Genomic DNA, 14656 nt, shown 5'->3' with positions numbered 1-14656 from the left:
TTTCATGAAAAAAATCACGAGGCACACCACCATTAGAAAATGTTAAAAAATTTAACTCTGTGCCTATATTGACTATATATAAAGTAATTCTCTTGAATAGGAATCAAATAAACACAAAGAAAGTATTTTATAATTACTTTATTATGAAATATTAAGTAAACAAAATAGTGAAAAATTATAAAATTCTTGTCTTGTCTGCACCTACGGCACACCAGGCAACATCTCGCGGCACACAGCGGTTGAAAAACGCTGCTCTAGCATCTGAACCAAGCATACCAAGGTCTCATGTGGCTTTTCTAGGTGCATATGTATCTCTGGTGTCTCTCCCTCTTCTTATAAGGACACTGGTCACATTGGATTAGGTCCCACTTACATGGCCTCTGAAAATATCAAATATATTCTAATCTGTGCTAGATGTTAAAACTCTAACATATGAATTTGGAGGGGGGCACAATTCTGACCATAACATAGGCAATTTTAAGAGCTTTGGTTTTGAGATGGAAAAGGTTTTGAGCAAAGAAGTGACATAATTTGACTTACATTACATTGAATACATATTCTGTGTATTTTAAGCACTAGAACACATGTGTCAAACACACGGCCCGGGGGCCAAATCCAGCCCGCCAGGCCTTGCAATGTGGCCCGCACCGCGCTGTCATCACTGCACTCCGCTGTCAGTTTATGACATTGTCAGTTTATGACTGTTCAGTAAACCATTCGGCCCGCGATTTAGGCTGGATTTTAGATTTTGGCCCCTTCTCTGATTGAGTTCGACACCCCTACACTAGAAGATATGGCAGTCAAGAAAAAGTGACTGCTTTCACACAATTTGCATTTTAGTAGAAAGAAACAAAAAACAAATAAGTATATAATGTGGAAAGAAAATAAAGCAAATAAGAGTAAAGATGAATCAGCAGCTGAGTAATGCTATGAACAGGGAAGTCATCTCTGCTGAGGGGACATCTGAGCAAAGATATAAAGGGGAAAGCCATACAGATATGTAAAAGAAGAGCTTTCCAACCAAGGACGACTCAAACGCAAAGGCCCTGGAACAGGAGCATGTTGGGTGTGTTTGGAGAAGAACAAGGCCAGCTCAGCTGAAGTGGGATTATGTGAAAGAAGGACAAGATGGCATGACCGGAGTTAAGGTTGTTCCGGAATATGTCCAACATTTCTTTGATATATTTCACTTCAAGAGGTCAGTGGTTGAGCAAGGATCTATGAAGGAGGAGGTCATGGATGAATTCCCAGTCAGGGCACGTGCCCAAATTGCAAGCTCCATTCCCAGTAGGAGGCATTCAGGAGGCAGCCAATTGATGATTCTCTTATTGTTGATGTTTCTCTCTCTCCTCCCCTATCCCTTCCTCTCTGAATTAAAAAAAAAAAAAAAAGTTAAAAAAAAAATAGGACAAGATGAAGGATGGAGAAGTATCAAGGAACCAGATCATGCAAAGCTTTATAAACCACTCAAGGCAATATAGAACATTGCATAAAACACTGGATTTAGGGGAAAAAAGAAAAAGTAAAGTTATCCTTATTTGCAGATGACGTGATATTGTACATAAAAAACCCAAAAGACTCCATCAAAAAACTAATAGACTTAATAAATGAATTTGGCAAGGTAGCAGGATACAAAATTAACACCAAGAAATCTATGGCATTTCTATACACCAACAGTGAACTTACAGAAACAGAGACTAAAAAAGCAATTCCATTTACCATCACACCAAAAAAATTAAGATACCTAGGAATAAACTTAACTAAGGAAGTAAAGGACCTATATGCGGAAAACTACACGACACTGAAAAAAGAGATAGAGGAAGATGTAAAAAGATGGAAGAACATACCATGTTCATGGATTGGTAGAATCAACATCATCAAAATATCCATACTTCCTAAAGCAACCTATAGGTTCAATGCACTCCCCATTAAAATACCAACGGCATATTTCACTGACCTAGAAAGAACTCTCCAAAAGTTCATTTGGAACAATAAAAGAACCCGAATAGCCACAGCAATCCTGAGAAAGAAAGTAGGAGGGATCTCAATACCAGACTTCAAGCTGTATTACAAAGCCACTGTTCTCAAAACAGCATGCTACTGGCACAATAACAGACACATAGATCAATGGAATAGAATCGAGAACCCAGATATCAACCCAAATCACTATGCTCAATTAATATTTGACAAAAGAGGCACGAATATACAATGGAGTCAAGACAGTCTCTTCAATAAATGGTGTTGGGAAAATTGGACAGATACATGCAAAGGAAACTAGATCACCAACTTACACCATACACAAAAATAAACTCAAAATGGATACAGGACTTAAACATAAGATGGGAAACCATAAAAATACTAGAGGCATCCACAGGCAGCAAAATCTCAGAGATATGTCAAAAGAACTTCTTCACTGTTACTGCCCCTAGGGCAATGGAAGCTAAAGAGAAAATAAACAAATGGGACTACATCAAAGGGACTAGCTTTATATTTCATTACTTTTTTCCATCTCATGTTCCCCCTTTTCAATTTTAATGATTCCTGCTTTTATCATTTTCTTCCTTTTGGTTGCTTTGGGTTTGTTTTGCTATTCTTTTCCAGTTTCTTGAACTATGGATTGATTTGAGCTCTTGTCTTTCATAATGTAAGCAACTTCACTCCACTCTTGCAGACTGTGAGGCAACTCTTGTGCTGTGATGAGAAAGAAACCTAGAAATGTAGTATCTGTCCCCTTCACTCACCCTCTATTATTGGCGCACTCTAATCTTGGAGGAGTTAAAAAATCAGGTACTGAAATAATTCAGTCAGCAGGCTTATCTTTAAGCATGGCCTATTCTAAAATTTATAGTACTGGGCTGTATCCAGCATTTAACAACACAGTGTATTACTATTTTTTATACCCTTATAATTCCTTACAAACCTATTCAGTAACAATTCAAGTGTTTAAAAAAGTGATCCTAGTGGTGCACAGAAGGCTGCTTTATCTTTGTGTATTCAGGCTAATATTAAATTACCTGCAAGGAACTACCTTAAGTGGCTGTGAAAGAAATGGTAGATATATCCAGAAGCAGAAAAAATATCTTCCCAACACATTAAAAAAAAAAAAATCAAGTAGAATTTTACTTAAATCTACCTGGGTTAAACGTACTGCAAACTAATTTTAGGCAGCAAAATTGAGAGTTTTAAGTAATCTTTGACCTGCACACACATAGTTGGAGAAAGGTTTTAACACACGAAGAATCCCCAAACATCCCAAGCCATAATGGTCACAGAAAAGAAGCCCGTCTGCAATCAGATGTAAGCAAGTCTTTAATAAATCAGACACAAACACAAGATGGTATTTTAAATATACAGCAGGAACATTTATTTAACACTTCCAAAAGATATTTCTCCATGCCTGATGATTTGATATAAAAATCAAACACATCATACTTTCCCCATCAGTCTCTCTACATCAAGGGCAATCAGAAATTTGTACAACATGAATTATTTGCTTCTGAAATAAAAATTACAAATTAATGATAACAAAATACACAAATCAACTGGACCCTAAACAAATTTCTAACAAATTTTTCTCCAATCACCTAGAGCTTGAGCTTCTTTCTTCAACCTCATTCTGCTCCTTTTCCTTTCTTTGCTTGGCCATGAACTTCTGTTAAAATCAATTTATAACATACAATATTTATTAGATGTTGTTTTGCTGTGCATACAAACAAACCTAATCTATTTCACTGTATTTATAATTTAAAAGAGCCTGATCCTATAAAATAAAGATTTGAAGCACAATGCCTTTCATTAACATTCCTTCCTTTCATTCATCAGTCACCTGATATTAATGATTACCAGGCATTATGCTTTGTGCTTAGGGACTCGGTGGTCAAAAAATAGGTAAGGCCCTTCACCTCACAAAGCTTACATTCTAGTGGAGGAAGAGAAACAATGAAAAATAAATAATTTTGGACGGTGGTAAGCCCTATAAAGGGAACATTAATTAGGTAATTGATTAAGGTTGATGCTTTTTTGGAGGAGAAAACATTCTACTTTAGCTCGTTCTTTCTTGGGCAAACGCTTTTCTGGAAGCTGATATTTAAGTTGAAGCCTAAAAGACGAGGAACAACCAGCAATACAAGTGGGACTGGGAGAGAGCAAAGGAACAGCAATGTAAAGGTGCAAAGGCAGCAACAGGTCTTTTGTGTATGAAAAATAAACCAAGAGCTAAAACAAACAAACAAACAAAAAAAACCCCTAGAACATAGCAATTCAGGGTTTAAGTCTAGAGTAAAACAAAGCTTAGTTCACATCATAGGCCTGCCATTAACTAGCTATATGATCTTGGGGTTACTCGTGTTTAGGTACTCTTTGAGACTGTTTCCTCATCTTTAAAATTGAATAATAGCAGCAACCTCATAAAGTTGATCAGAGGGGATTAAATAAGTTCCCAGCAAATAAGAACTTAATAAATGTTAGGTGAGTGTCTGTGCCACAAATACAATATGGAAAATGTATAAAAACAACACTGTTTCAAACAGGAGAAACTAGAGCTATGATAATTCTCTACAACACTCCCTGAAGATGTGTATAACTTGGGAAAAGGGGAGGGGCTATGATTAAATCGGGTTAGAAAATGGGCTAATAGTTAAGCAGTGCTTTCTAACTAGACAATTTGTAAACTTTAATATGCTGTGATTAATGACTCTGCAAGAGCACATCAGAATACAACTTCCTACACTTAATGAGTGAAGTGTCACATGGGACTAGTGATCTGCAGAATCCACTCGGGCAAATGCTGCCGGAGGAAAGACACACTAGAAGTTATTGGCAAGGCACAATGAATGAGAAGGAACAGGTTTCCAAACTTAAGAGAAATCAACTGGCATACACCTTCAGTTCTCCTAAACGGAAAGAATGTACATTAGGTGTGGACACTTAGGTAGTTTGACTATAATACCATTACCTGAAAATTTTATGGGGAGTTAGAAATTTACCTCTGTATTTTGCTTATGACGTGCACTCTTGCAGTGATTTATCATTGCTCTTTCATCGGAGTAGAAGAGGGAACAAATTGGACAGAAGAATCCAGGCTTCGGTACAAGAAAGTCTAAATCTAGAGGACAGAAAGAGTTGGAAAGAGAAAGGATGAAAATTTATGATACGCCATAGCTATGTTAATCAATTTATCTAAACACAACAAAAAAACAAGCACAGTATATACTGATATACCGTACAAACATAACATACACCTAGGATTGCTATATATATAGAGATAAAGAGCAATTAAGCTATTAATTTAAAAAATGATGTTTTTATTTCTTTAATAATTCTATAACATTCCAAAGCCTCCAGGAATGCCAGGGAAATCCTTCAAAAACATTAATTCATGGAAAAAAGAATCTCATAGATTCTTTGAAATAAACCTCTTTGGAATCCCCTATTAAAATAAAAAATGAAAGAGGCAAATGATGGGCAACTGTCTGCTTGAGGATATTCTGATAAATAAGGAGCCCCTCAGATCATCTTAGCTGGCCATGAACAAAGGTGGTTAGCTAAGCTTTTCAGTATATTCTACTTAAATGAAATTTCTGCCTGGGCAAGTACTAATTCAATTCTTGCCAGAGCAGTAAACGAAGTGCCAGAAATAAAAGGAGAAATATCCTAGACTTCAAGAGTGCAATCAATAAAATTCCTTCCTAGGTGAAAACAGTGTAATAAACTTTACAGAAATGTCAATGTGCAAAACTTGCTAATTTCCACTTTAAAATAATCATCTATTGAATGAGTTATTGTTATTCATCTAACCAACAAAACCTTCATTATGGCACTGAATTTTATTTCTACTGGGTTAGGAAAAAAGTGTCATTGTTACTTTACCTTCAGAAACATCAGCTGCCACTGGTGTCCCTAAAGAAGAGTCCTCAATCTTCTTGCGTTTTTGTTCTGGTTCTGAATCCTTAAAGTCAGATTCTTCATCAACTAAAGTCATTAAAATTTTTAAAGAAAAAAAAGGTTATTTAAAGCTTACATTAGATTAGGGGTGTCGAACTCAATCAGAGAAGGGGCCAAAATCTAAAATCCAGCCTAAATCGCGGGCCGAATGGTTTACTGAACAGTCATAAACTGACAATGTCATAAACTGACAGCGGAGTGCAGTGATGACAACGCGGTGCGGGCCACATTGCAAGGCCTGGAGGGCTGGATTTGGCCCGCGGGCCTTGTGTTTGACACATGTGCATTAGATAATCCCTTCCTTCAAAGATTAATTGATGGCTCACCTTGTTTAATCCTACCTGACCACTCTTCTAAGATTCTTTGATGTAAGGACTAAATAGGTAATCTAAATGAATTTAAAGAAAATGAACTAGCCAGGCTAGAGGGACACAGCTCTTGAGCATTGACCCGTGAACCAAGAAGTCACCAGGACATGCCGAGATCATGAGCTCCATCAACAGTAGGGGGTGTGCAGGAGGTAATGATGGGTATTTGTCTCTCTCTATCCTTCTCCCTTCCTCTCTAACAATCAATAAGAACATAATTAAAAAAATAAAGAAAGAAAGAAAGAAAGAAAGAAAGAAAGAAAGAAAGAAAGAAAGAAAGAAAGAAAGAGAGAGAGAGAGAGAGAGAGAAGGAAGGAAGGAAGGAAGGAAGGAAGGAAGGAAGGAAGGAAGGAAGGAAGGAAGGAAGGAAGGAAGGAAGGAAGGAAGGAAGAAAGAAAGAAAGAAAGAAAGAAAGAAAGAGAAAAAGGATTAATTTAAAGGGTAATGGAAGAAATTCAATAAAGTGTCAAGAGTTACCATGTGTATGCAAAGTGTTGGATTGGGGGAAAGAGTGTGGATTAAGGGGAAAAGAACATGAGCAGAGAATAATTTTGATGCTCTGTACTGAGGCCCTTCCGACCGTCAAACAAACAAGCAAACAAACAACCGAAAAACAAAATTAACCCAAATGAGCCAAAACTGACAGACTAAGACCCTTGTTAGAATCACAAGTGAAAATTCAAATGTTAAAGCCCAGCAGAATAAATAATATGTAAGAAGCACTTCATGTCAGCAGACACTGCGTAATATGATCTTGGGGGAAGACAAAGACAGAACTGGTTCCAAGCAATCTTATTTACTACCCTCAGTAGCTGAAATACTTTACACTGTTGCATAGCACTTGACAAATCTCTTTCATATACACATCATTTAGCATTTATCTCATGTGAAGAGAGGCCAGTCAAATCATTATTAGTATCCCTATTTCTTCATAGATGGAGAAAGCAAAACCAAGAGAAGAAACTGACATGCCCAAGGTTAAGTGACAGAGGCTAGAGCCAAGACTTGTGAATTCAAGTTCAGTGCTCTCTCCAGGAAACTGAACTACTTTTACTAAATCTGAGGAGACTGCTAAGAATTATGATAGCATTTTTAATTTTTCTCTTATTCCTTGCAGTTTACTGGTTATCAAATCCTAAAGAATCAATAAAAGGCTGTATTTCATTTCTTGACTTGATAGTTAAAATAGCCTCCAGTATCTTCCTACAAAAGTTTATTCCCTAATCAAAGGAAAAAACTTTTTCAAACACATTTTGCTCCTGAAGCTCTATAGACATTTATCTCACAATAATAATTATATAATAACTTAAATAAATTAAAACAAATATTTAAGTTTTAAAAGTGAAGTCTTAAGCTAGAAAACATATTACCAAACAAATTATCTCTGCATTAATGAAAATATGTTGTTACAGAAGCAGTAAATCAATCATCCTTTCTCTATTCTTCATTCTTCAACTGAGCCACTAACCACGGCTTGGTATCAAGGAGAGGTTATACAGAAGAGACAGACAGAGGAGTAACAGTTGGGAGAGAGCTTCAAGAAAGAGGGCATGATCAGTAGTAACAAATGATGCAGAGAAGTAAAATAAAACTAAATTTAGAAGGAAAAAAAACACTAAGTTTCACAACAGCCCAATGGAGATTCTCAATACCAATTCAGGAAGGTGGTTTAAAAAAAAAAAAAAAAAAAAAGCCAAAATATATCCAATTTGATAGGAAATGAAGAATAGTGGATGTTCTTTCTAAATGCTTTGCTCCAAAAGAAAGGAGATAAGATGGCAGCTAGGATTCCAAAGTTAAGGGCATGGTTTTTTAAAGGGGAAAGTCTTAGGCGTATTTTAAGTGTGAGGAGCCAATATAGGTAAAATACAAGCTGGCAGAAAGGGGAGATCGTATATTTGCTCTGGAAAATAGAAATGAAAGCAAGACTATACAGTGAGAAATGGACTAGGCGATGCAGAGGGGAGAAAAAGGTTTATATGACAACTGGTTAGAAAAAATGGGAAAGGAAGGAGGCCTATAAATTATGGAGCAGCACCAACTAAGATCAGATTCAATGAACTTGGACTGATCACAGTCTTTCCTTAGAGAATATAGGAAAGCAAGATGGCAAGAAGGATGCTATAAAGAGGATGGTGCAAGGGCTGTTTAAGTCACTGGGTAGTTGATATTTTGCTTTATCTCTCTGAATCAATAAACTTGAGATCTGGAATGGAATGCTTTTTTTTTTTTTTCCTACCCTTTTTAGCATTTTGCCATGAACATAATGGACACAATGACAAATACTTGTTTCATGTCTAGAGAACTCTGTTACACTTAGACAATGTTCCCTATTTGTTCAGCACAGTTTTATTAATGTTATTAAGACATCTGAATTCACTGGCTGGTTGCTTGGCAGCATCCACAAAGCAACAAGTCTGATCTACAAGTAAAAGCTAGTTAATAAATGATTTCCGCTTGATACTGCAACATGATCAAAATAACCCCTTTCAGGGATCACTTTTATAAATTTGTCACATTCTACTATAATGGGATTGCCTACTATTCTATTATCCCATTTCATTATATTCCACTACCTCTCTAAATTACAAAAGTAAAACAATCTTTATTCAGATCTAATAATTATAAGGCTATGCCTCCTGCCCCGCAACAAGCTATTTCACTGTTTTTCTACTTTTCTTCTGCAGTGGTAGATCTAAGACCCCATGCTGTGTTACTCTCTTGTCCCCCTTCCATCAATCCTGCTTTACCTTCACTAATTTGGTAGGCCTCTTCTTCCTCTTGCTCTGGTTCTGTCTCAACTGTGTTTTCCAATGGTGGTGTTGTCCCAACTCTAACTCTTTTGGATGGCATTTTAGCTTGAAAAAAAAAAAAGGAAAAAAGAAAAAAAGAAGCCTATTATTTACAATAACAATATTTAAATTGCTTTTAATTCTAAGTAACAATTTTAACACCTTTTTTGCAAACAAGATAATACTCAAATTTGGGAAGGAAGCTCATTTCAAATATAAAATAAGAACATTTTATTTAAAAACACTCAGCATTAGTCTAAACAGTCTTCTTTTATTTTCTGATTTATCTTGTTCCAAACTATACCTTCCTGTGTTCCCTAAGAAGCCTATACATACGGTTCTATTTTGTTCCACAAACCTGTGGGACCTTCCTAGTATTTTTTTTCTTCTTTCAGGATTTCCTTATTTGATATTATTTTGATCTCCCTCAAGTCCTGAAGGTGAGTTGACCTATTATCATATACCCTCAAAATATTACTTCAGTGAAATGGTACCTTCTTGGATTCTTCTAAATCCAAAAGTACAAGGGTCTAGTATAAACAACCTTCTACTTACCAAAGCTGGTTTTCCCCAAAATGCAAATATACCATTTCATTCCAATTTTAATATTGGTACTCTAGTTTGCTTTTTGGTTTTGGTATCTTTTCTTGAGGTATAATAACTTGGGGCGAGGGCTACTCTGTAAGAGAAATCTGTGAAAGCTGTATATATTTCCTTGGCTATAACTATTTGTTGGCTTCTTTTCAATACAGAGTAAAAGTATTAGAAATGCTGCAACATATTAAAAAAAATTTTTTTTAATGTAATACCCTCATGAAACAGAAAAACAACCGCGTCTAAGTATCTACCTTCTAAGTGCCTCTCAGTCATGGCGTTCAGATCTTCTTCTGTAACATTCACATTTATTGGACCCACTTGGGACAAGGCTTCAAGTTTTGTCTTCCTTGTGTCCACAGCTCTCTTTCTCCTATCCCCCCTTTTATCTGTGGGATGGTCATTTTTGCTTTGTGCTAATACAACTTTTAAATCATCTCCATCTTCCTCTTCTCCAACTTCATCAACAGTAACAAAATTAAGCTCTTCTTTAAGGTTATTAAAATCTGCCACAAAGTCTTCATCCTCTTCATTTACTTCATCCAAAGTCACTAAGTGCAGATCACTACTGTCATCCTGAATTTCATCTACAGTAACCAAAGTAGCAGGGTCTTCAGGCATCTGGGAAGAAATGAAGCCAATGGAATCACTTCCAGTATTTCCCTCATTTCCTTTAGTATTTAAAGTGGCAAAATTTAAGTCTGCTGATTCATTTAAAGGTAGCTCCTCTACTTCTCCAATTTCATCCACAGTTACCAAGCGTTCCTGTTTGAGAAGATCTTGTTCTTCAGCCACCGACAGTATTGTAACATCTTTAGGTTCACTGTGGGATATGCACTCATCTTGATCAATTAACTCATCTAATGTAAGGAGTGAATTTGAATTTTTTACCATTTCTTCCATATTTATTTCTTCTTCATCAATAACTTCATCTACAGTGACTAGAGCTTGTGCTAGGTGTGCAGATGCATCTCCCTCTTCCCCAATCTCATCCAATGTTACAAAAGATAATTCTCCCTCAACAACATGAGGGGCAGAAGTTTTCCCTTTCTTCTTCTTTACATTAAGTTCAGAGGAAGGAATATTTTTGAGGGCTTCTTTCCTTCTTCCCTTTAGTGGATTCTGTTTGGCTTGCGAAGGATTCACTTCTTCTATAACCTCATCCACAGTAACAAATTCATCCAAATTAAATGGAAATAATGGTTCCTGTTTGAAAGGTTAAGAAAAAAAAAAAATCAAAGAATTGTGAATAATTACTAATAAACTGACTACATTTCAAATAGTCCCAGTAAATGTGCATGAAGTATCATTTGTGAGAATTTCAGTGCAGAAAAGTTCCCTAAAGGTTGAAATTTGTTATTTTTAAAAGTCTGCCAAATGAGTTAGCTGTGATTCACAAATTAAACAATGCCAAGGGTAAAACCCCAGTAATAATCTAATCCCACCTTCACTTAATTTCAATAACACTATAATTAATTCCTAAATAATGTACAAGTTTTAAAATGATGCACAAAAATACAAAAGCATTTATCAAACAATCTAATATAAAGAATTGACTGTTTCATATGTTAAATATCACAATGAAGCTAGAAAGTAAATAGCTACCAAGATGGTTCCATTGACCAGTTCATATGTAATATATATTGTAAGATATGAAACACTGAAATATAAAGTTAACATATTGATAAAGTTATATGGAAAATTACTAAGACCTAGTGGCAAGTATTACTGGACTTAATAATGCCAACATCAAAGAAAATAAATTACCAGAAGGCTTTTCCTACAACAGTGGTCTGCAAACCACAGCTTGTGAGCCACATGCAGCTCTTTGGCCCCTTGAGTGTTCTAATGCCACTTCTTCAAAACAGACTAGCCCAGGCCGAAAACCGACTTCTGCGAATGAGCCACGAAGTTTCAATCGCACTGTACGTGCGAGTCAGCACGTGACATTTTGTGGAAGAGCCACACTCCAGGGGCCAGAGTAGCATGTGCCGACCACTGTCCCATAACATTTAGTTTGTTATCAATGATCAATTATTATTACATATAATAATGACGTTTGAATATACACCCAGTAATTTGGTGAGGAAGGAATCTGTAAGCAGTTGTATTATCATCTTATTAAGTCAATGGAATAACAATATCCTTACTTCTGTTTCTTAAACTAACATATTCCCTTTCCCCAATAAAACAAACTCAAATTCTTCCCCTACCAGAGGAAGAATATAAAATGATTAGGAAAAACATTTTATGAATAGTGGAATCCTAAAATAGCAAACAAACATAAAATGTATCTGTATGTTTGGCAGTGCAACCAAGTATCAGAAAAATAAATCATAGAGCCCATCCATTTATCAAAATGACCACCTTTTTGTAAGTGTCGCAAAATGAGGGGAAGACTCCAGTCAAGTGCCAGTCTCCTTTTCACATATCATTTTATTCTGTGTTTATAACCTATTCTTGTTAATATGAAATTAAAGGCTTTTTCCTACCCTAATTCTCTTTCTGTCCCTGGGTTAACTTTTGCCCTGCATCAAGAACACAAACTAAGGACTTGTATGCATGCATATAAATAAGGATAACCAATGGACACAGACACTACTGAAGTGGGGTAAGGGTGGGAGCGGGGAGGGCATGTGCCAGGAGATAGGAGAGGCGGGGGGGAGGTCAATGGGGAAAAAAGGATACATGTGTACTACTACTTGTAATACTTTAAACAAATAAATAAATCAAAAAAACAACCACAAACTAGCCTAGTTCAAGGTAAAAAACAAATTGGTAATAGGGTCCAAAGAAAAGGAAACATTTCATTCCTATCCTTTGGATGGAAAGAACAGAAGGGTTTGTTTTAATAAACTATTTCTCACCTCTTCAGATTTGGAACTTCTACCAGTGGTACTTTTAGGATTCTTAGTGTTTTGCCCAAGCAAAGTCTGAAATATTAAGTAAAAAATATGGAAGAAAAAAAAAAAAAAGAATTTACAACTAGGTTATTAGTGTTCTTTAGAAAGAGAAAGAGAATTCAAACAACAAACATTATCCAAATACATTCATTTATGCCAATATTTACCAGGTATTCCAAACTCAGTCATCGGATAATAACAGTAAAGACATAATCTAGAAGTTGTAGTTAAATTCAGTTTTACTGACCTTTTCCAACAATGTCTAAGTTGGGCAACCAGTAAGCTAATAAAGCTTCAATTTCAAAAAGAAAAGTTTCCCATTCAGAAGCAGAGTAGTAAGTCACTTCGGGAGACTCACTGCCCACTTTATTTTTAAACCACAAAGTTACGTTTCTGACCACATTTTATCCAAATAATGCTTTCCAAACCTATTAATAATTACGAACTTGAGCTTATTATTCTAAGTGTCTATCAGCTTAGACCAATGGAACCAGAAAGGAAATGGAAGCTTGGGAGCAAAGTGAGGAGATGAGAGTATAAAACAAGATTACATCTCCTACTCCAAAGCTACAACAGGACAGCTAATCACTTCAAACACACTGAGCCATTCTTCCTACCCTCCTCACCTTATTGTTGCTGTCATCCCGTTTCATGATGGAAGGTCTAGCCTCTGTTTCCTGAGATTGTTTTGTAATATCCCTGTAATCCAGTTTAGAGTCATTGTCTTGCAGGGCCGAGATCCTTCCACTGCCTCCTCTGGTAATACCGCTCTGAGTGGATTTGATTTTACTGCTGCTTTCAGCCAACCTGGCACTTGCAGGTTTAAGACCCAATTCCTTGGCAGAAAGTTTCTTTTCAGCATTTATTTGATCTCTGAGTACAGATTTTAGTAAACTTTTCTGGTTTTCAGATTTTGAAACTGTAGGTTTTGCCTTTGGAGAAGAGACCATACCAGCCTTGATGCTTGATTTACTGCTAGGTGCATTTGATGTAGCCAGCATACTAGTTTTACTAGTTTCATCAGGCTTACTGGCCTGGCACACTCCTCTATTTGGGTATGCCTTGATCCCAGTGTTTCCTGAAGGCTTTTCTTTCATTGGTACCACAATCTTTGCCACCTTCTCTGCATCCATCCTAGCATCATTCTTTTCAGCTTTCTCTGTTCCTATTTGCAGATCCACTTTGGATTCCTTAGTATTCAATTCATTCTCCTCCTGTTCATCCATGCTACTTTTTTCAGAAATTCCCTTTTTGCTCATTGTCTTCTCATCCCCAGTGGAAATTCCTGGTACCAGGGTCACAGCAGAAGTAGATGGTACTATTTCTGAAACAGTTTCATGTTTGTCCACTTCAGCTATAGCTTCTATCATAGCCTGTGTAATCCCAGGAAAGTAGTCTTCTGCTTCAGATGGAGATTCTTCTAGAATTCCTCGGATGTTCCTTTCTTCTATAAATGCACTGTCGGATGTTGCTAATTCTGTTTCAGAATTAATTTCTGCCTCTTCCTTCCCAAGGTCACTGGTATACACCTGCTGATTTAAAATGGACTCCTCCACATTTTCGGTGGATAATTCAATACTGGTTGGAATGGATTCTTCAAGAGGAATTTCCACTTTGTCCTCCTCTCCTTGAGTTTCAATTTCCAAGGTTTCAACAGCAAAGTCAGAGTCACATAGTATTTTGTCAGGTTCTTCCTCACAAAACTCTTCCTGCTGTACAGAAGTTTCGTTCTGAATGCTGGGAATAGCTTCTTCTTCAACCTCACTAGGTTCAACAGAGGCACTATCAGCTGCTGTTTGCACCTCACTTTCACCAACTGGATTGTTTTTCAAGTCAGGGCTAAAAGTATTTAAAAACAAACAAAAAAGAACACAAACAAAAACACAAACAAAAATCAAACTATGATGAGAATTCAACCATCATAAATAATCCTGTTGATGCCAATTGTTAAGATTTCCTGATGCATTAATAATTAGCATAGGGAAATCCAGCCAATCGGCATTAAAATGGTTAAGATGTACTGATGTAAGTATCTAAACAATATAAAAATTTTAAA

The 14656-nt window shown here is 36.3% G+C and overlaps 1 protein-coding gene across 9 annotated transcripts in view; it reads right to left on the bottom strand.

Moving 5' to 3' along the window:
* Positions 1–3338: 3338 nt before the first annotated feature.
* Positions 3339–14656, bottom strand: part of LOC311631257 (zinc finger protein 638-like) — a 91615-nt gene continuing 80297 nt past the window's right edge. For 7 of the 9 annotated variants that reach the window (XM_084901166.1, XM_084901174.1, XM_084901169.1 and 4 more), the window contains 7 exons: positions 13227–14439; positions 12565–12630; positions 9952–10903; positions 9062–9169; positions 5869–5970; positions 4986–5104; positions 3339–3652 (listed from right to left, as the gene is read on the bottom strand). In XM_084901166.1, coding sequence (XP_084757292.1) covers positions 3581–3652; positions 4986–5104; positions 5869–5970; positions 9062–9169; positions 9952–10903; positions 12565–12630; positions 13227–14439 — 2632 coding nt within the window. In that variant the 3' untranslated portion in view covers positions 3339–3580. The remainder of the gene's footprint in view (positions 3653–4985; positions 5105–5868; positions 5971–9061; positions 9170–9951; positions 10904–12564; positions 12631–13226; positions 14440–14656) is intronic. The other 2 variants (XM_084901167.1, XM_084901168.1) reach the window with 2 other exon arrangements.

The sequence above is a fragment of the Pipistrellus hanaki genome (genome assembly GCF_964339955.1).
Source record: "Pipistrellus hanaki genome assembly, chromosome: 12".
In the NCBI taxonomy this organism is placed as follows: Eukaryota; Metazoa; Chordata; class Mammalia; order Chiroptera; family Vespertilionidae; genus Pipistrellus; species Pipistrellus hanaki.
Note: the sequence above shows the minus strand (reverse complement) of the source record. Positions and strands in the feature narration are given on the sequence as shown.